The sequence below is a fragment of the Schistocerca gregaria genome, chromosome 1 (genome assembly GCF_023897955.1).
Source record: "Schistocerca gregaria isolate iqSchGreg1 chromosome 1, iqSchGreg1.2, whole genome shotgun sequence".
Taxonomy (NCBI): Eukaryota; Metazoa; Arthropoda; class Insecta; order Orthoptera; family Acrididae; genus Schistocerca; species Schistocerca gregaria.
The window spans coordinates 807958814-807980744 of NC_064920.1; the positions used below are offsets into that span (position 1 = coordinate 807958814).

General features: G+C 45.2%; 1 protein-coding gene across 1 annotated transcript; it reads left to right on the forward strand.

Annotated features, from left to right (window-relative positions):
- Positions 1-1522: 1522 nt before the first annotated feature.
- LOC126270657 (cytochrome P450 18a1) lies at positions 1523-20903 on the forward strand. Its single transcript, XM_049974087.1, has 7 exons — positions 1523-1905; positions 9306-9427; positions 11364-11799; positions 13666-13930; positions 15688-15863; positions 15986-16143; positions 19402-20903. The coding sequence occupies exons 1-7, from the start codon at positions 1548-1550 to the stop codon at positions 19465-19467; spliced, it is 1581 nt and encodes a 526-aa protein (XP_049830044.1). The 5' UTR covers positions 1523-1547; the 3' UTR covers positions 19468-20903.
- Positions 20904-21931: the final 1028 nt, after the last annotated feature.

A 21931-nucleotide genomic window follows, 5' to 3' on the forward strand; every position in this document is an offset into this window, starting at 1 on the left:
GCACAGTCCATGACTGCAGCGCCTTAGTCCGCTCGGCTAATCTCGCGCGGCGTGAGCACTATGGGACAATATCTGAGGTCATCAGTCCCCTAGGAATTAGAACTACTTAAACCCACTAACATAAGGACATCACACACATCCATGCCCGAGGCAGGATTCGAACCTGCGACCGTAGCAGTCGCGCGGTTCCGGAACCCAGAACCGCTCGGCCACCGCGGCAGGCAACTATCTGATTTGGGGCCATGTCGCTCATCTGGAGATCTGTTAAAGAATAGAAATAAATGGCAACTGGTTTCTAATTCTGTGTTTACAGTTTTGAAGAATTAAAAAGAGTAATTTCTTTTTATGCTGTTTGTCATATCTGAAGGTGGGTCACACTGCAAGAGACAGGTCAGTTTGAGATAATAGAAACAAGAGGGTGCTGCAAATTACGTATCAGAAAATTTTTGTCTGCTAATACCCTAAAAGGGGTGACGTATTCTTGTTATCATATTTATGCTATAGCAGACATAATGAAAGTTAATTGCAAAAAGTTTTCAGAGTGGTTTCCTTCTGCAGCAATCATCAGTTTAGACTGCATAAACCTCCCTGGAAATCGCAGTACGGAGATCCTGGTGTGTTGCAGGACCATCTTTGAGGACTCTGCCCTTCAGATAACCTCATAACAATTAGTCACAGGGGTGGAGGTCGTGGCTGTATAGGCGCCATTGCACACCATGTCCAATGGATGCTAACGTGTTCAGGTGGCGATCTGATGTCTGAATGTCGCTTGACGCAAATGGAACGGGAACCAGTAGTTTCAGAGAATTCGGCGGCGTTGTCCAGGGCTCGTCTATATTTGTCTTCTGTGAAAGGTTCCTCCATAGAAATGGGCCCAAGAATGCGTTTTGCACAGATTGTGCACCAAACAGTGACTTTTGTGGATTAAATGGAGCAGCGGCTTGAACGTGTTTCAGTGTTAGTTCTTCCATTCTGAAACGTGGCCTGAGACATCAGTGGGTGATCTATAGAATTTTCAGAGCTACAGCAGAATAATATCTAAGGAGAATTATTTGCAGCATACGATGAAACCCCATAGACAAACACTTTTAACACGTATTTAGCGCCGCCCTTTATTTTCAGTTACATTAAATAACAAATTATACAGGGATGTTTTTAAATTATTATGTGCTTGGTATGCTGTGCTATAAAATTATATATAAAATAGTGGTGCATAAAAAGAAGAGTAAATAAACATAAATATGGTGCGAGTGAGAGTTGAATGGTGCGAGAGACGAAGTGAGGTGGTAATAATGTGTCCGGCGGGAGGTGGAACGTGAAAGGCGCGTACGAGGGGGATGTCGCCGTGGGTGGCGGCGCGTCGCACGCACCGAGCCGGCGCGGCTCCCTGGGCGCTGGGCCCGAGGACCCGGGGAGGCGGTGCCACCCCCACCCCGGGCGTCGCGGCCGGTGGTGGGGGGCAGGCCACTCCCACGGCGCGGCGGCGCGTTATAAAGGCGGGCGCGCGGGCGCGTCCCGTTGTCTGTCCTCCGCTGCCACGTCTAGACATGCTGCTGCTGCAGTCGTGGGCGCTGCGCTCGCTCAAGGCGCTCGACGGCGCGCCGCTGGTGTTCGTGTGCGTGGCCCTGCTGGCCGCGGCGCTGCTGCGGCGCCTGTCGCTGATGCGGCGCCTGCCGCCCGGGCCCTGGGGGCTGCCGCTCGTCGGCTACCTGCCCTTCCTGCAGCCCGACGCGCACCTCCACTTCGGCAAGCTGGCGCGCCGCTACGGCCCCATGTTCAGCACGCGCTGCGGCAACCAGCTGCTCGTCGTCCTCTCCGACCACCGCATCATCCGCGAGGCCTTCCGCCGCGAGGAGTTCACCGCCAGGCCGCACAACGAGTTCAGCAACATCCTCGGCGGATACGGTAAGCTGTGGCCTCCGGCCCTCACAGTATCATCTCGTTACTTACGCGACACTTCGCTTGTAAATTAATTTGTCTCACGCAGGCTATTTTTTTACTAAATTTTCGCTTATCTGCATTTGTTTATTTATTTCAATCGATTTCGTGGCGTTTTATGGCTCATTCTGAAACTTCAGCATAGTTACCGAAATAATGTAACAAGAAGTCATCATTGAAAAGTGTCATATTACCGCCATGAGCAGCTGGGAAAATTATTTATACCACGAGTGTGTCATCTGACCATCATCAAGTTCATAAAAGTAAGTGATATGAATCTGTTCACAGTGTTAACACAGATTACAGTTTTAAGATGAATGTGTACAAACCATGGCACAGTGTTTGTAGACTGACGACATAATTCACATTTGCCAGCTTCTGAAGGCGATAATGTGACATTTTTCAAATATATAAGAGCTGTGGGGCACCACGTTCTGAAAACATACGAAGTGATAAGATTTCGAAATCGACTGAAAATAGAAAACAAACACAACTCAGCAGAAAATTAGTTTGATAATAGCCTGTACGATTCGAAACAAAGTAGCAATATTACGTTCTCTACATCTCCTCTAACATCGTTTGTGAAGTTGTTTCCTAACTTTAAGTGGTCAAAAGCGCATAGCGCGATGTTTTATTTGCTGCGCGACGACCTGTTTCGTAACGTTGCAATTGGTGCTCCTGAGCCACTTCGTAAAAAGTGCACCTTTAATATTTCTGTAGTTCAACTGGTTACTATACTACCGGCACCTTTGGCTCTCTTGTGCCAGTCTGTAGAATTTCTTGGAGTAAAAAGTTAACGTTATCTTACGCAGTTGTACAGCAACATAGTGTGAGATGCGTAGGCATTCCTCTCATTATTTACGTCATACCTTAATTGAGGTGATGACTTCGAGTCTCACCTCGGACATGGCTGTCAGTTTTAAACGTACCGTGTGCGTCCCGTGTGTGCGTTAGAAGGTGATGTACTGACCTTCATACGAAATGTAGGTGAAATTTAAGGAAGTCGGGTAAAGACAGTGCACGATGAGCGTGTACCTCAAGGTGTGACGAACGAGCAGTCAGTTTATAGTCTTATGGTCGAGTGACTAAAGACTAATTTCAATGAAGAAATGATACGAAGTGCATTTTAAGACGAGTGGTCAGTAGGATTTACTCCACAGTGAGATTTCCGTTAGTAAATACCTTCGTAGCATGCGCCAATATCTTGTGTTTAGTACCTTCGATAATGATAGACTCTTATGACGGTATGGTACACTAAATTTTATTTATTGTGTGACAGCTGATGTACGACATTTTCTGATTTTCAATATTCAGTATTAAGAATAAAATAACCCTTCTCTAGTATCTCTGTTAATTTAAATAACAAAAGGAATTGATTCAAAGTGTCCTAGTGTTCGGTATCGAGCCATTAAAAATTGGAATTGTTCTGCTCCCCCACACTAAGAAATAGCCACTCTGATGCGACACTGCTGTTGGTGTTTTGATTTCATTTTGTCACTGAAAAGAACGCGAAAATGTGGCGCCCGCAAGCGGGAGTAGAGCGCGTGACGACAGAAGAGTGCTCACCAGCAGAGGTGGCAGGCAGGGAGGCAGATCCCGAATGTGTGTCGCCCCTCCCCGCCTGTTCACCTTCCCGCCGTGAATCACTTGGCGATTAAATTTAGACCGGATTGTCGGTCAAGATCACGGGTGCATCGCCCGCTCCGATGCCCACGTGCCGCCTGCATTAACTGCCTGTGCTTCAGTCGCTCGGCGAAAAAGTTGTACAGACCAATGTCGGCTTATACCAGCTGCTGGGTACCGTAAACAACTGTACCGTTTCTTCTTTTGCTTCTTGTCTTACGTTTCGTCTCGGTTGTACTGACAGGCAGTGATAGGAAAAGTTTACATTCATTTCTTTTGCTTTTAATAATTTTATATTTATATATGGTTTCGTGTCTTTGTACACTGTGTGTTAGTTTGTTCCATGTCAAATATGTACTGGAAACATCACTACCCCTGTGATTGTTACCTTCTTATTACCAAGATTTATAGCCTGTTGTATCCTTACTTCTCATTCAGCTGACATGTTACGTGCGGAACTTTACGTATGTTGCTGGTTTACTGGGCTTGTTACTGCTGGAATAGAATCTTTTTGCTGCGGATCGTAGAGCGATTCTTTCGGATGTAATAGGGGTAACGTACGTGCGCGGCTGGAGCAGGCAGTCGGTAAGCGTGTCGTGTGGCAGCTCTGCCTGTCGGCGGCGGTGGCGACCTTCGTCGTTCACACGCGCAGACAGCCCTGATGCAAGCGAGGCGCCGCAAACAGCCCGCACGCTGCCCGCTCCGCGAGGTGAGGTGCGGCGCAGCGCTGGACCGCTGCCACGGCGCTGCTGGCGCTTGTGAAGCTTTGCAGAGACGGGGCAGTGCGCCTCTTCCGTCTGCGCTCGGCCACTGGCCCCGCTGCTACTTGTTTGGCCCGCCGAGTAAATGCCTGTTTTTCGTACGTACTGGTGATTTCTGTCCACACCATCGGAAATATAACTTGACAGATTTCTCTATGGTAGATGCAGCGTGACCAAAACAAAAGAGGCTCGCCAAATACTTTATGCACCTTATGTTCCGCAATCTACCCTAAGGGGTTGCCTATCGTAAGGTGACAAGTATTTCCCGGGCCTTTGGCCACCGTGTATTTCATGACTTGCGTATTTTCATCTGTCGAATGCTCTAATCTACGATACTACAAATTTGTTTCCACATCTACTGGAGTGTAGTATATCTGAAACGCAGTCGTGACATTTTAAACCGATTTATATATTCTTCTAAGAAATCAACAGTTATTCCTAATAAGTGATCCACCTGATGACTAAAAAACACTTGTAAGCGTTACTGAATGTTGCAGTTGTGGTGTAAATAGAAAACCAACAATAGAAAACAAACAGTCAGTTTTGACTGACAATCTGGAAGAATATATTTCTCCGTAATGTAGATTTCAATCCTTTTTAGAAGTGCAGTGAGATAGTTGATTAGCATATGATTGAATCGTTACGAACGCGCCAGATCATTGTTATAATAATACCGCAACTGATAACGAATAGCCGGCCACGGTGGTCTCGCGGTTCTATGCGCGCAGTCCGGAACCGTGCGACTGCTACGGTCGCAGGTTCGAATCCTGACTCGGGCATGGATGTGTGTGATGTCCTTAGGTTAGTTAGGTTTAAGTAGTTCTAAGTTCTAGGGGACTGATGACCTCAGAAGTTAAGTCCCATAGTGCTTAGAGCCATTTGAACCATTTTTTTGGACCTTATGCAGCTGACAACTGACTTTTTACCTTTTCTGAGAATTTTTCTGCTTGGGGTTACAGTTCGTGTCACGTCTCTCAGTATTGACCTTTCCTCCTGGAACACTCTGTATAGCGTGGAGAAATACCGCGTGGAGAGAACTTGAAAATACTTATGAACAAGTAAAGACTTCCAGCGAAAATACACGGCTGATTGCTTTTGTTAGAACGACTATCCCATTTTGAGAAAGACAACCAAATTGAATTTGATGACGGTTTAAGAGTGGCCAGGGGGCGGCCTCCTTAGCTGAGAGATCACTGTATCTGACTGCCGTCCAGCGGTTCTGGGTTCGATTCCAGCCGGGTCGGAGATTTTCTCCGTTCAGGGACTGCATTGTCGACACGTAGGCGTCCGCTAAAAGGCCTTGCAACTTGGTAGACGAACTTCGGGGGTGGTGGTTGGGGGGTGGGGTGGATGGTGGGGCACTATTGGTCATCAGTGCCATCCGATCTTTCCATTCATTTCATTTCATTGGTTACAGGGTGTCTTTCACAGTTGAAAAGGAATGTGGCCTTAGGTCAGTTGTGTTTACATTGATTGGCTCGTTTCTGTTCAGGCTTTGGATTTTATTTAACTAAACACAAGGACCTGTAGGCACTACTTCGTGTTTTCAAATGGATGGCATTTGTGTATTCACTAGCCGTGCTGACTCGTTCTGGAGGATAGTCTACGCTGCAGATCCACGCAAACGTTTTCTAAGTAAATACGTATCCACGAGCTGCTACCTCTTTTGTTGACGTTTCTGGTCAAAATCAGTTTGTCCGCGGGCTGTCAGCTCGCTCTGTGTGCGGCCAGCTGCAGGCGCGACTGCTGGACGGAGCTGGAGTCTGGAGGCCTTGGCGAACGCCGGTCCACCGCCTCCAAACACAAAACACGTTTACATTTCCAAGGACGGCTTAAAAATAGCTCCTGCAGGAATTCGCGGGTTCACGCACGCTCTGTTTACCGGTGATTTATTCGGCCATCCACTACGCGGAAAGCGGGGCTTTGTTCTCTTTCTCTTTTGCATGCTCCGAGATTCTAGCGTTGCACAGTGTTACGAAGATCGATGCAGAAACAAAGAAGTAACGATGGAAACGGTCCACGATTTTAAGGACTCAGGCGGAGTACAGCGAAACTACTCCACAGCCAACGTTGAGCCTCTGTTATCTATGCCGAGTCTGACCTCATTAGCGAAATTAAATTTATCTTTGTTATTTGCACTTTGACGTCCATGTGGTGGACGAACATGCGTCCATGAATTTTTTACTTCGTGCTTTGTCACAATTTATTCCTTCCTAAGTCATGCACTTCCAAGATTTATAGCCGCCGATATTGCGATTATTTTTTCTGCGCTATCGGCGCCATCCTCAGTTCGGCTCGCGCCTTGTGGCCTGCAATTTACTTTCTTGCGTCAGAAACGAAAGGCGGGATTACGGCAGTGTCTGTTGCGGCACCCGAGTAATTTTCCACGGGTCTGAAAGCGACGTCTGGACACGGTGCAGTCGCATAGGTGGTGGACCCGGAGTCGGGGGGAGCGAGGTTCATATCCTCTCAGCACTGAAGTTTTCCGTGGCCTCATTGTATCAGTACAGCGGAATGCTACGACTTTCTTCGTCGCTCGCGTCCAGGGAGCGAGGTCGCTCTCGGTATCCTGTGACCTCGGCGTCGGGGAGACTTAAACTCTTACTTTCCATTTGCATAGGTCGATATAGTTTGCAGTTTGAGGCTATGTGGGCTCTTCAGGAAGCCTAGCTCTGGCTTGTTTCAGAGACACACGTGTGCAGCGCCTACGTGCCGCTGCGGGCGCTCACCCTTTTCTGAGAACCGTAACTCGGCCGCAATGCCGCTCTCGCCCCGCCTCGGTTTCTCTGCAGAAACTTAATCACCGGTTGTACGCTAAGCGAGACTCGCAACAAAAAATATTCCGCCCAGCGCGACGTGTACCTCAATGCACCAAAGGCGGCGGCATAAATGTAGGAGAAACGTGTATTTATACGGGCAGCCGGAAACTGGGGCAGTTTCCATCACCTGAGAAGCCTACGTAACATGGAACTCTTATATAAAAGGTGAAAAGAGAAGGGTAGGGAAGAATTGCACCATACGGATGCGCCTCAGACATTTCAACTACCTCTAACGTAAATACCAGAGCTATCCCCAACCATAGCCCCGAAATAAACGCCCATTGCGATATATAAGAACTCCGGTACCCCTTTTTGTCGACATAAATAGTGTTCCAACAGACTTTCAAAGCCGGTCGGAGTGGCCGAGCAGTTCTAGGCGCTACAGTCTGGAACCGCGCCACCGCTACGTCCACAGGTTTGAATCCTGCCTCGGGGATGGATGTGTGTGATGTCCTTAGGTTAGTTAGGTTTAAGTAGTTCTAAGTTCTAGGGCACTGATGGCCTCAGAAGTTTTAAGTCCCATAGTGCTCAGAGCCATTTTTTAGACTTTAAAAGTACTTGACCAGACAGCTGAATATTGCATTCCAGAAGCACTCGAACAGCCCATCTGTCTTGGTTTTATTTGACATCCCTGGTTGCTGCATTGACTTATGGGAAAGGAATGAAAGATTCTGAAAATGGTAGAGGCTATTGCACACACCGGGTTGCAGCGCTTCCTTTGCACCGGTGCATTTCTGGAAGTATCCGTTTCTTCTCGCCGAGAATCGATAGATTTGAATTTCGGAAGCATCAGCAGAACGATGTGACGTGCCCCTGAAAAGTGGGTCTGCGTACAACCATTCTGTTTTAGAAGTAGGTGGATGTCGTTAATCATTTAAGGTGGAGGCCGCGATTGTTCCTTCATCGAGACCACGACTGCTTACTGCATTATTGGCTAGTCGGACCTGGTGCTCTATCGTAAACAGTTCGTTGTTGACGAAGCGGCAGTCTCTGATCCACGTCACCACCACTCTCACCCCCTCCCTGTTCCCCGTTCATCCATTCCTCTGTCGCTTTGTTGTATCAATAGCGTATGACGCGCTGTTGTATCAGTCAATAAATACTTATAATTTCTGAGAATACGGTGCGTTCGAGACTTTGTTGTAGCACAGCTATATCTACAAGACGATCAGAAACTTCTGTTACAACATGTAATTGCTCATAGATAAAATATCTCATTTCCGAGAAGTTAGCATACAACTGAATTCCAGCGAGTGGAGGTACCTCTACTGATTCAGAAGAGAGAAAATTCAATGGGAGTTAATACTGCAACCAGAAAAGTTAAATAATTACAGTTTAAGAATGAACTCGCATATTGTGATCATGATTCTGCATCAGCTGAAGAATATTTCAGATGAAATGAAAATTTGTGTTGGATCTAGACTCGAACTAGGATTTCCAGATTGCCGCGAGCGCGTAATCGGTGTTCGAGTCACGTTCCGGCACACATTTTCATTTGTTCGGAAATATTGTTCTGCTGATGCGGAACCATAACCGCAATATGTGAGTTCATTCTTAACTGGATACGGTTGTTGATCGACAGCTCAATGTCACACTCTGTACTGTAGAATTACAGTTTAGCCTATCGTTCTTCCTCAAAATGTCTGGTAGAGAGAGACAGACAGCACATACCGCGTGTGGTGATGTCCTATTGTGCAATATCGTTATTATTACTAGTATTGAATCTGATGGCGCCAATAGCACTGCCGCAGTGGTAACACCGGTTCCCGTCACATGACCGAAGTTAAGCGGTGTCGGACTTTGCTAGCACGTGGATGGGTGACCGTCAGCAAACGGGGTTATCTCAGAGCTTGTAAGGCCAATTGAGGAGCTAGTTGACTGAGAAGTACCGGTTCCGGTCACGAAAAATGACAAAGGCTGGGACTGAGGTGTGCTGACCATATGATCACATCCACATGCAGTGACGGCTATCGGTTGAGGGTGACACGGCGGTCGGTCGGTGCCGTCAGGCGTTCCGAAGTTTGGCGGAAAGAGCTGTCATTCCAGCACAAGCAACAGTAACTACTCAGTATCCAGTACGAGCCCTACAAATTCGAATCATTTTGCGCTCGTATTGCCATTTAGGAAGCCAACCGATTCTGAGATGTGCGTTTCCATCTTGCAGGTATCATCAACACGGACGGCAAACTGTGGAAGGACCAGCGGCGCTTCCTGCACGAGCGGCTTCGCCAGTTCGGCATGAAGTACATCGGAGCCGGCAAGGAGCACATGGAGAGCCGCATCATGGTAAGGAGGCGCCGCGCTGCGCATTGCTACATTCCCCGCTATCGCTGCTGACCGAGAGTCCTTTTTTCGGGGACACATTTAGCCGCCGGACACGCCTCCACCAGTCACGTGTTACAGAATGCTCGCTCCGCACCGTCTCGTGCGATAACTTATCTCGCATGACGTCCGTTTCAGCTCTGCCGTAACTCGTAGCTCACGCGGTCTGTTGTTTTGTGACATATCTCGGACGGGGAACTACGCTTAACAGGCGAACTTCTTAGGCCTGAAGTGTCGTCATTTGCGGGATGCTTTTTAACACCTGCACCGATGAGGAAAATAGTACGCAGTGCCATAATGTTTTTATCTAGGATCGTTAATGGGATTCTTTTTTAATAAATATTTTGTCTTATCTGTCGGGGAAAGGTATGCCGGCGTCCATTTAGTTGTGAAAAGTTAAGTTACGAGGTTTTTGAATAATGAAGGGGAGGTTATCATTTGTACCAGTCTTGTGGAAGTTTCCGATAAGTCCGAAGAAACCACAGTCCTGATTTTCCCCTCTCTCTAGTATAAATACGGCATGTAAAGACCATACAACAAAAGTAAGTACTTTTAGTAGCATGGACTTTAAGGTAGGTGTCATAGCTATACTAGCGAGGAAAAGTAATGAGGCTTGTGTGCAGCGTCTGGACGAGCACTTTAGCTATATTCCAAATTGAGAGTGCACTGTAAAATAAATTTAGCAGATACTTTCAATAAAGGCTATAATATTTCGCCAGCTAGGAAGAGAATACACTTTTACTTACGCAGTGTCAACTTGTGTCCTCCCACATTATCATATAACGAGTTATTGGAGTCTTGTAAATAATATATGAATGCAGACTGAAGTGAGGAATGAAAATGTTTTGCAAGGCCGAGATTCGAACCTCGGTATCTTGCTCACCAGGCAGATGCTCTGACCACTGCGTCACCCTGGTACAGTGGCTTTGCGCGATGGCATGGACTACCCTAGTATACCTCTGCCCTCAGTCCAAATTCCCATTAAGGGTAATCCCAAGTCGGCTGAAGCGTGAATGGGGATTTGAATTGAGGAGGAAGGTGTGGGAGGGTAGCATGTGCAGCTGTGCGCGGCCACAGGCAGGGTGATGCATTAGGAGATCCGGGTTTCAATCCCGGCGTTGGTATCAATTTACGTTCGTAGCTTCAGTCATAATTATAATTTATATATGTTTGACACGTGAAGAGGACTCTGGAACAAATATAATTTCATTTGATTCTTCTAAATAGTCGTTTATTAGTCAAGATCGCAAAAATTATTTATAATCGTGGACAGCTAGCCATCTCGAGATCAAATAAGACAAACATTGCTGTGTGGTACATAAAACTGCCAGAGCTGCGAATAAAATAGGTGTTTGTTTGGTAGGTAACTGGTTTCGAGTTAACTAATCAACCCAAAACCGATCACTTACTACATAAGACACCTAATGTTACTTGCAGCTCTGGCTATATTTTTGTGTCACAATACAACAAGAGTTACTGTCCGATAACATCCAGAATGCTGGAAGCAACCAAATATTGCCGTTTCAAACCTTGTGGCCTGTAGCAGACACATTGTCATCAAGAAATGCTTGTGCACGCTGTAATACATAAGCTTGTATTTCATTGATGGCACTGTGTCTCCTACAGGCCTGGTGCTATGTTTGTCTTATTTGATCTGAAGATGGTTAGCCGTTTTATCTGAAACTAGTTACCAGTGATTATAAATAACTTTTGCTTGTAACACGGATAGTTCGCTTGCCTCCAATCACGCTATGTTGAGGAACAGCAGATTGTCATGTAGACAGGTCGACAGTTATAAAGATCTTTTCAAAGCTTTAGCTATTGATGTTTGGTCATTTACTCTGCGATGAAGCAGCACTCGGGCCGAAGCATCATTCCGCGCTTGTTGGTCGTTTCGCAGAAAGAGGTGGAGTCGGTGCTGAGGACGCTGTCCGACCTGAAGGGCGCGCCCACCGACCTCAACCCGGTGCTGGCCACGTCAGTGTCGAACGTGATCTGCGAGCTCATCATGAGCGTGCGCTTCCAGCACGGCGACTCGCGCTTCCAGCGCTTCATGGACCTCGTCGAGGAGGGCTTCCGGCTGTTCGGCGAGATGGCGTGGATCAACTTCGTGCCGGCGCTCAAGTGGCTGCCGATGCCCGGCCTGTGGGCGGCCAAGCGCAAGCTGGACCTCAACCGGCGCGAGATGGCCAACTTCTTCCAGCAGACGGTGGACAGCCACCGCGAGACATTCGACCGGTCAAACATCAGGGACCTGGTGGACACCTACCTGCTCGAGATCGAGCACGCCAAGGAGGAGGAGCGGGACAAGCTGCTCTTCGAAGGCAAGGATCACGGTGAGTTCACTGCCGTTAGATCAGATTCCGGAATTAGACTCTCGTGCTGCAACACGCACAAACGATCGAGTTTCGATCAGGAACAGGGCAATAGATTTAGAAAACGAAAAGATCGCTTGGCACAGACCAGCTTTAATTGATAGGTGTCCCAGTTGGACGCTTTAGACAGAGTATGATTAGTTTGGTCTTCCTTCATCATCTTAGACCTGTGTAATTGGTCAGCAATCTCCCATGTCTGTATCGGAACTATACCCCAGAATATTGATCATGATGATCAGAGACCGACGAGTTGGTGACGCAACTACGTAAATCCGGAGACGATCCAGGGCTACTAGAACTAGACATACTGTATAAAAAAAAAGTGCAACTGGGACTGAAAAATAGACGGCATATAAATACCTGTACAGTTAATGAGTTCCCTCGCAACGAATACGTTGGCTATAGCTATTTTCCTCAAACTAAACGCACAAAAAGATGATTCCCTGATGATATTACAAACTTTCAGGGATGGCGGAGAAGGGTAAGTGTAGATCTGAGGCCCCTGGTGCGGAAACGACCGATTCGAAATTTGTAAGAGGAAATCGTTCTGATATTATGAATACATGTACGGTGCTGTTGCGGCTAAGATCGTAGACTAGGTGGTTGTCTGGACCAAAACAAGAAAAAAATGTCTAGTAAGTATGGGCTTTAAAATGCACAACTTAAGAGCTATGATGACTTGTTCATCTTCGATACTGTGAAACTCATCTCCTATACTGAAAAGGTGCTCATAGCTCTGAACGTATGCATTTTAAAGCCCATATGTAGTAGACATTTTTTGCTTCTTTTGATACAGGCTATTACTTTGATGATCTTAACAACAGTACTATTACATGTATTCCACTATCAAGAGGTATCGGAACGATTTTCGCTTACAATTGTCGACTCGGTCGTTTCCGGACCAGGGTCCGTTACCTCAAAGTGATACGCTGGCGCTTCTTCAACGGCTCTGAAATTTTGTAGGATAATACTGAATCACCCTATATAAGATTCTGCCTTCCAAATTCAAGGCTTTTTTTACATATGGCTGTAACTGCTTGGTAGTATTCTCCAAATAATTGGGATAGGCTACCAGTCTGCATTATGGTTAATTGTAAATTAATCGCCGTGATAATGTAGGCGATAATTTGCTACAGTGAACATGTGACACTGAAAAGATCTGCAGCTTAGTCTTTATTGTTTCAGAACTAGTAGTGCTGTGAGATCATTCTGGAGTCGATTTCATGTAGTCTGCAGCTTGAATCGTATGCCAAGTTTAGTGCTCAGTGTCGTAAGATGGTCTTTATCTCTTATCAGCACTATTCAAATAAAGTATATGTCGAGTTGAGCATAAGCTGCTAGTCCACACTGTGTTGTTGTAATATGGAACTAACACAGATAAGCAGTGAAATAAAAGTTTCCAGTCTCGTTGTGGATCACATCTTGCTGATTCAATAGTACGAGAATTTGTTGTAGATTATGGATTTGGTTCGTATATCCTGTAACCAAGACATACGTTTCATCTTTAAAGCAGCAAATAATTAACTGGAGGTAAAAGACTTCGTTTGACATGTCAGTGCGTTTATTATTGATTGGGCGTATCACTGACCCTATTTTACTTACACAGCTTAAGAAAACTCGTAAAAGAAGCGAAATTATGAATGAGTGTTGCAAGCAACTACAGTATATCGATGTTCAGTTACGCGTATTTCTAGGCATATATAATCCCTTCAAAGGCTAGGGAATAAGTGCAATACTTGGTGTAGTATAGTAACAACTGTAGCTGTTTGCCGACGCCTAGCTCGGAGGTGCGAGTGCGTGACTGAGCCGGCGTGTTTGTGTCCGCAGACCGCCAGATGCAGCAGATAATCGGCGACCTGTTCTCGGCGGGCATGGAGACGATCAAGACGACGCTGCAGTGGGCGGTGGTGTTCATGCTGCACCAGCCCGAGGTGGCGCGCGGCGTGCAGGAGGAGCTGGACCAGGTAGTCGGCCGGCGCCGGCTGCCGCGCCTCGAGGACCTGCCGTACCTCCCGTACACCGAGTCCACGCTGCTCGAGGTGCTGCGCCGCTCCAGTATCGTCCCGCTCGGCACCACGCACGCCGCCACAAGGTGAGCCGCAGGGCCCGCTCTGCAGCTAGCTCGGCGCTGTCGGCCTTGGCCTCATCCGAGGAATCACTTGTCGTCATTTAGGATATCAGCTTCGAATTAGAAACGCTCTCCCCTCGAGTCAAGTCACCTCAGACCCAGCGCCATCACGCCTACTTAAGATTCCGTCGTTTAAATTCAGAGTCACGTAAGCTAAAGCAGACGGATTTGTTTAGTCACTGCAGGTGTTCTGCGTCGTTTGCGGGTCTGGTGTGTGTGACGTAATGGTTCAAATGGCTCTGAGCACTATGGAACTTATCTGAGGTCATCAGTCCCCTAGAACGTAGAACTACTTAAACCTAACGACATCACACACATCCATGCCCGACGCAGGATTCGAAACTGCGACCGTAGCGATCACGCGGCTCCAGACTGAAGCACCGAGAACCACTCGGCTGTGTGACATGAGGAATTATTTCCATAACTCTGAACAGTTTTTACAGATAAACTTCAGAATTTAATGAACTGAATGTCCCAAAAATTGGCTGCAGGTAACCACTGTAATGTACTCTCCGTATAGGAAAAGGCGGAAAAAAACCAGCCATATACGTTTCAGTAGTAAAAGGTTTATTGAAAACGCTTTAATCTAGGTCCCGCCGCCTTGAAAAATGTCTTGTTCAGAAGGATCAATAATTAGCACAGGTTACACGATGTTGCGGAGGGACATTAAATATGTAGGCATAAGGTATAAATGAAGGCCAGATTCATCTCCGTAATAGGAAAACAGCAAAATGTCGTGCTGACGGTCTTTAGAAAGTGAATGGAGGTGAATTTGATCTTCATTTATGCCTTATAGCTACATATTTAACGTACCTACACAACGTCACGCAACCAGTGTTTATTATTGATCCTTCTGAAGAAGACACGAAATCTACGTTAAGGGGTTTTAAAATACCTTGCACTTTGCCACAGATTCAGCTGTTTTTTCACCTTTTCCTATGCGAAGTGTATGGAATGTTCTCGGAAAACTTTTCTTTTCGTCTGTTCCCTAATGTCTTACATAACCGAAAACGCTTTTATTTTCATTCATAATCACATTTATTTTATAGATAATCGGTTTTTAAATCTCAGACAACATTCTTGTGCAGTACATTGAGCTGAAAATAACCATTTAAAACGGCCGAAACGAGTCTTTTAAAAATATAGATACAGCAACTATTATCGTTTAATAATTTTTTCATGTGGGGCCATAGACTTTTTTATTTGCAGTATTACATTTACACGATAATGGTAACGGCACTTTGAAGCCGAAATCATGATCGTGTAAATGAAACACTGCAAATAAAAAACGGTCTAATGGTGGTACTGACTTTAAAGAAACTATTGTCGTCCCCATAAGATGGAAGTGCCGTACTTAATAAAAAATAGGAGTTCAGTGGTCCTATGTGGTCAAAAGTACGCTACATCCACGGCCATGTTGCCAGGATGAATCCACTGCCAAATCACATTTCTCTGCTGCTGTAGCCGAGCGGTTCTAGGCGCTTCAGTCCGGAACCGCACTGCTACTACGGTTGCAGGTTCGAATCCTGCCTCGGGCATGGATGTGTGTGATGTCCTTAGGTTAGTTAGGTTTAAGTAGTTCTAAGTCTAGGGGACTGATGGGATCAGAGTTGAGTCCCGTAGTGCTTAGGGCCATTTGAACCAATCTGCTGCAGCTGAAGTCCCACGATCCCTGTGTGTTTTGTGACCCTGTTTTAATGCTCCGCGTCCTTCTTTCGCAGAGACGTGTACCTGAACGGCTTCATGATCCCCAAAGACGCGCACGTGGTGCCGCTGCTTCACGCCGTGCACATGGATCCCACGCTCTGGGAGGACCCCGAGAAGTTCGAGCCGACGCGCTTCCTCAATGCCGAGGGCAAAGTCACCAAACCCGAGTTCTTCCTGCCGTTCGGAGTCGGTGAGTTGTCACTCCTCGCTGCACCAGCAGTGTATCGATCCATTTCGAACCGGGTGCTGCTAGCCAGCGTCCGCGTTTGGTGAGACTGTTGTGAGAGCGCGCGCTTTACGCGGTGTCCGCAGGGAGGCGCATGTGCCTGGGCGACGTGCTGGCGCGCATGGAGCTGTTCCTCTTCTTCTCGTCGTTGCTGCACGTCTTCGACCTGCGCTTGCCAGAGGGTCAGCCGTTGCCCAGCCTAAAGGGCAACACGGGCGCCACCGTCACGCCAGACTCCTACCAGGTCAGTAGCTCACCCCCCACTCTTGTTTTACAGTTACGAGCCACAGTTCCTCATCATAAATGTTGGGCTAACAACTCTGAAGAGGGTATGTTTAAAAATATATATATTTTCATTCCTAACCCTGAGCCAACCCCTTCGTCTCAGAATAGGGCTTCCAACCTACATCCTCAATTGTTGTATTTATTCCAGTATCTGTCTTCCTTTACAGTTCGCTCTGGTACCATGAGAGTTATTTTCACACGTCTTCTCATCCTGTCCCATCTTGTCGTTAGTGATTTCGGTATGTCCGGTATTCTGCGGAGACCCTCTTCATTCATTAATATTTCAGTCCACTTAACATTCAGCAGCATTCTTCTTCAGCATCATATTTCAAATAGTGACGCTCTGCTCTGTTCCAATTTTCTCAGAGTTCATTATACACTACTATACAGCGCCGTGCTCCCGATGCACTTTCTCACTATTTTTTCCACAAATTGACACTAGAGAACTTCTTTTGGCCAGGAATGCCCTTTTTTTTCTCTGCTGGTCTGCATTTAATGCCATCCTTGCTTCGATCATCACGAGTTATTTTACTTCAAACGTAGCAGTTCGTCTAGTTCGTGATCACCAATATAATGTAAAGTTCCTCACAATTGTCATTTTTTCTGTTCCTCATTTTTTAGTCTTCTTTCGGTTTATTCTCTCTAGTCGTCAGACCATTCCACTCAACGGATTCTGCAGTTCCGATAAAAATGCCGCCAACAAATATTCTTGATATCCTTTCACCCCGAATATTAATCCCACTCTTTAATCTTTCTCTTATTTCCATAGTTATTTCTTCCATGTACAGACTGAACAGCACGAGCGAAAGATTGCATTCCTCTCTTACGCCCTTCTTAATCCTAGCATTTCGTTCTTGGTTTTCCGATAAGAAAGTGGTGAGGGTGGGGGCGGTCTCGGCCTTTGGAAGAAATTGTCATCAGTAGTATGTTTAGATGAGGACTGTCGGTTTGTGAGGTTGGGTAAATACGTAAATGGCAGTGAGCTGCTATGAAAATGAAGGGAAAAAGAAGTGCTTCGGCTATTTCGATCTTTGTGAAATGTTCGGCCGAATAATTAATATGCTGCATTCGCTTCGTTGAAAGAAGCCACAGCATGTCAAGTCTTGACCAGTTCAGTTTTATGTAACTTTGAAAGTACTGCTAATTATTTCACAATTTCCCTACAATGAAGTTTGGTGTGTCTTTGCCTGTTGCACGGTTTCTCTACTGCTTTGGTAGATAATAAAAAAAAACAAATAAAATAAAATAAAAAAAATGCTTATGGCGCTAATGACTTCGTAACTGGATACTGATTTAATTCCGCGATCATACCCAAGATTTCTAGGTGATGTTGCTCACCGGTGCATCATTGTCTTTCAAATACGTCAGTAGGTGTCAGGTTAAAACGGTGTGTGGTTAGCAGTTCACTGTCCTGACAACTAATGTCCTCTTTCGCTTCCAAAACCAGTACTTGTTCTTATAGTTATCCTTATCTCTTAACAGACATTTATAATTTGACATTATAACGCTGTTTTACTAACTACGAATTTTTATAGCTCGAAAGTAATACGAGAGTGAACACTATCCTGTTTGTGATCTGCAGGAATACGTTTTCGAGTGTGAACACCTATCCGGCCCTGTGCTGTCATACCCGCATTCGGGTCATGGTCTCTGCGTGGTTTCTCTAACTCACCCAAGCCGGTTGTCCAGTGACGCTCTGCGGATCCAGCGTTTCCAATATTCAGTGTATGTCAGGAGATAATTACGGAATGTTCAATAGCAATCAAACATTTGTACCTAATAGAAGACGGGCAACGCAATTAAAACACTGTATTCGAATTAAGGGGTGAGAAAAATTCAATTCCGCTTCCGAAAATCCTATTTTAAATTTTTCCTGTACATCATTTTAGGCCTTCAACATGACTAAGACTTCTTTTTATCTCTTTCGTATTCAATATGGTACTAGTTTCAAGCAGATTGTTACAAGGATAGACCTAAAAACAAGTTAACACCTTACCTACAGAGTATTTCTAGTCATCAGATGAGGAAAACAGAATAGGCCTTCATAGTCTTTTTTTGTTTTCTTTGTGTGGCCATCAGTCTGCTGTTTGGTGCGACCCATCACGACGTCCTCATCTCTGCCAACTTCTTCATGTCAGAGTAGCACTTGCACCAAAGGTCTTGCATTATTTGTTGAGTATATGGATATCTCTATCTTCCCCTAAAGTTATTACACTCAACAGTTTCCCCACTTCTATGGAAGTTACACCCTGATGTCTTTTCCCTGAAATGTAAGTTAGAACCAACGGGTATACTTTAATTATCTTGATCAACCGTACTGCAGTAGATATTGCAATATTAAGTTGCACATCGTGCGAGTACGTATCATTGCACAGGTCGACTGCAACTGTAAGTTGGTCTATCCATTTGTACCTCATGTCACTGCAGGAAATATATTCGCAGTTGTGTTTATGAACCACCATCGGCTGTGTATAGGAATGACGACGATGAAAATTTGCGCCAGGGGATGAGAGGAGGTAGCGACTGTTAGAAATGAAAATTGTGTAGCAGCCACAAGTCGCATGTAACTTTTTCTCTATTTTTACATTTCTCACTGCACCGACACGAACATCTTCAGAATTATGTAACATACTGCCACACTTTACAAATATCGGACTGTATATATAAGTATACAGGTGTGGCGCCTCTACAAGTTTATTTCACTTTTCATATGTTTTAGCAACACCCAGCGTTCATAAACATGACATAACCAATTTTAATTCCTTTTTATTCCTCAATTTCATTCTTTCATTCCACTCAAGATTAACACGGATTTTCCGCTTTTTGCGAGCTGTTGCTTTAACGGCTTCGGCTATCCATGAACGAATCATGGCCAGACGCAAACCTTCATAAGCGGTCGTCCATGTGTCACAACTTGCACCCGCACGTTTCGTATATTCCCGTCGCCAAAGGATGTATTGATTGAGAGTCAAGGGCCTGGTATTGGAGAAGAAATTGAAATAGCAGTGCCTGTTGTACTAAGTGCGATGTAACTTTACTTCGGATATGCATGCATTGCATCGTACGTCTTTAACAACACAGTCACTGCCATTTCTTTTCAAATGACAACCCCTAGAATTCGGAATTGTGTTCAATCTGTTTGATAATGAATGAACCAAAATGTGACTTAGTGGCCTTTCGCCTGCCTAAACTAACGGTCCTGTGCGTTGTGTTACAGGTGTGCCTTGTGGAGAGGCCCATGGAGGAGGCGCTGGACTTCCTATCCGCCGAGGACAGCGCGTGAGGCGGCCGCAAGTTCCTAGCGCACGGCGCTGCTGCTGTTGCCACGATCCTGCCACGGCTGCTGGTCGCAGCCTCCTCTGCTTCGAGAGCGCCCTCGCTTTGCGGCAGACGCTCTGGCTGTGCTGGTGTCAAACTGTGTGTCTTCTCCGTGTCACCGTGCAGCAGGACTCCACGCGCGACTGCTGCGCCGTTTTCGTAACTAGTCATCTCCGAGACACTCACTGCCGGGCCGCCGCACGACAGCGGCTGCTGCTCCTGACTCGTGTCCACAGTGTGCACCCATTTCGCCACTCACTTGTCTGTGCGAACAGCTCTGAAGGAAACAGCCACTGATCTCTTTGCCCAGTGACCTCTCCTCTGCTTACGTTACCCGAATTCTGAGCGTTTGACAGCCGAGGGTGCAGTCAGTGATCCCGCGATCATTGCTCTTCGTCGCCCAGGCCTCAAAGACTTCATACCAGTTCAAAGTACAAATTTCGTCAAGTAGAGGGGACGTCATTGTATTAAGTCAATTCTAGTACAAGCTTAAGTGTTCAGAGGATGTTAAAAATCCTTAACAGTATTTCGTCTGTAGATGGTTACCAGCCCGAATTGTAACCCCCAACCGTTTTGTGTTAATGATTCTCCGTCTAATGTTGCCTTTCGTAAGTTATAGTTTTATTTCTGATCTCTGCTTGTAATTTGTGTCTCACATCTGGAAGATATGCGGCAGGCACTGCTGTGGTATCCCTGCTTAATGGATCTTCCGTTTAATGGACACATCAACCAATTCACACCTTTTTCAAATCAAAGACCAATGTTGTACCATAACAATTGTAACGAAGCCTCCATGCTTTTGTAACAGTACAATGACTGTTCGCTTACACTTGTAACAGTACGATGACCATTTTGTCTTCCAAGAAGAGCAGAAATAACAATTCCAGACATTGTGAGGCAGAACCACAGAACAAGTCATATTATTCAATATGTAATTTTGATACTGGAATTTAGATGTAAGTCGCAAGTACAAAGTGCTTTTAATTCTTAAGCAGTGACCATGTTATTGACATATCTGCGCTCCATATCACAGGCTGGAATTAGACTGTCCAGAGAGTTCCATTCCCTATGTCATACACATCATTTCATTACAGTCAATACCATTTCCTCATATGTGTACTTATTTGTGTGTGACTTGTGGAAACCGTACCGCGCAGTATTTTACCGACTATGTCGATAGCCTTCAATGTTTGAATGTGTGCATGTGTGTATTTATGAGAGTTTATTGAGAACATACATGTTTCCTGTACATAATACTACAAAATAGTGTAAGAGGCGTATGTTAACGCCTATAGAATATTTTTGTACGTGAAAGTGTAGCTCTTAGAGAGCATTTTCCTCTTTTTTTAAAGAAAAGCAGAAAATAGTTTCATAAAGAAATAAAACAATATTTTATCTTTACTTGTGTATTCGTACTTATTTCCAGTATTCCCAATCAATCCAACTCCTACAGTATTATTAAATTAGTATAATAATGGTCGTTAATCTTGAGTGAAATGAAATAATGAAATTACGGAATAAAAAGGAATTAATAATGGTTATGACATGTTTATGAACGTTGGTTGTTTGCTAAAACATATAAAAGTGAAATTAAACTTGTAGAGCCGTTACAACTGTATACGTATATATCCAGTCCGATATTTGTAACGTGTGGCTGTATGTTACATAAATCTGAAGATGTTCGTGCCGGTGGAGTGAGAAACGTAAAAATAGAGAAAAAGTTACATGCGGCTTGTGGCTGCTACACAATTTTCATTTCTAACAGTCGCTGCCTCCTCTCGTTTTAAATGAAAAGTGTATCAAAAATTATGAATGTTATGTTTCTGAAAAAGGCTTCTTGCAACAGCAAAGTTTTCATGGTAGGAATATTGTTCGCAATAAGATCGCAACCGTAATAAAGCAAACATGTATCACTTATTAGACTGCATGTGGTCTGACGGTAGTTGTCTTCTTTCGTAAGTGCAGAAAGCACTAACTAAATAGCAAACAATAGCGGTGAATTACACGAGGCGCCATTTTTCTCACTGGCAGAACGTACTTTATCAGCAAATTTTACGGATAAAATTTTCTTTTCTACCTTAAGTCATTCCGATCAAGAACACAAACTTTTTCACTGATACCGACCTGGGTTAAAGAGCTGATTGACAGACACATTATGGCGTCATTTATACACTTTGTCAATTTTCAAATACTACTTAATGTTGTGCTTATAATTTACAACAAGGGAAAATTAATGTCGACTGATAAATAAGAAAATTGCGTCGACTTCACGGGAAAACTAAGAATTTGGTAAAAAGTTCCCCCTACAGTTTATCTTACCACAGAACCACTGAAGCAGGGCCGAACATGCGACACTGTTTACACGGTCATCGGTCAAAGCTGATAGCTCTCTGACGGCAATTTTCAGGCAAGTTTCCATTTGTTTACGT

Coding starts and splice junctions, on each gene's coding strand:
- LOC126270657 (XM_049974087.1), top strand. CDS start 1,548: ATGCTGCTGCTGCAGTCGTGGGCGCTGCGCTCGCTCAAGGCGCTCGAC. Junction 9,428..11,363: donor ACATGGAGAGCCGCATCATG/GTAAGGAGGCGC, acceptor GTCGTTTCGCAG/AAAGAGGTGGAGTCGGTGCT. Junction 13,931..15,687: donor ACCACGCACGCCGCCACAAG/GTGAGCCGCAGG, acceptor CTTCTTTCGCAG/AGACGTGTACCTGAACGGCT.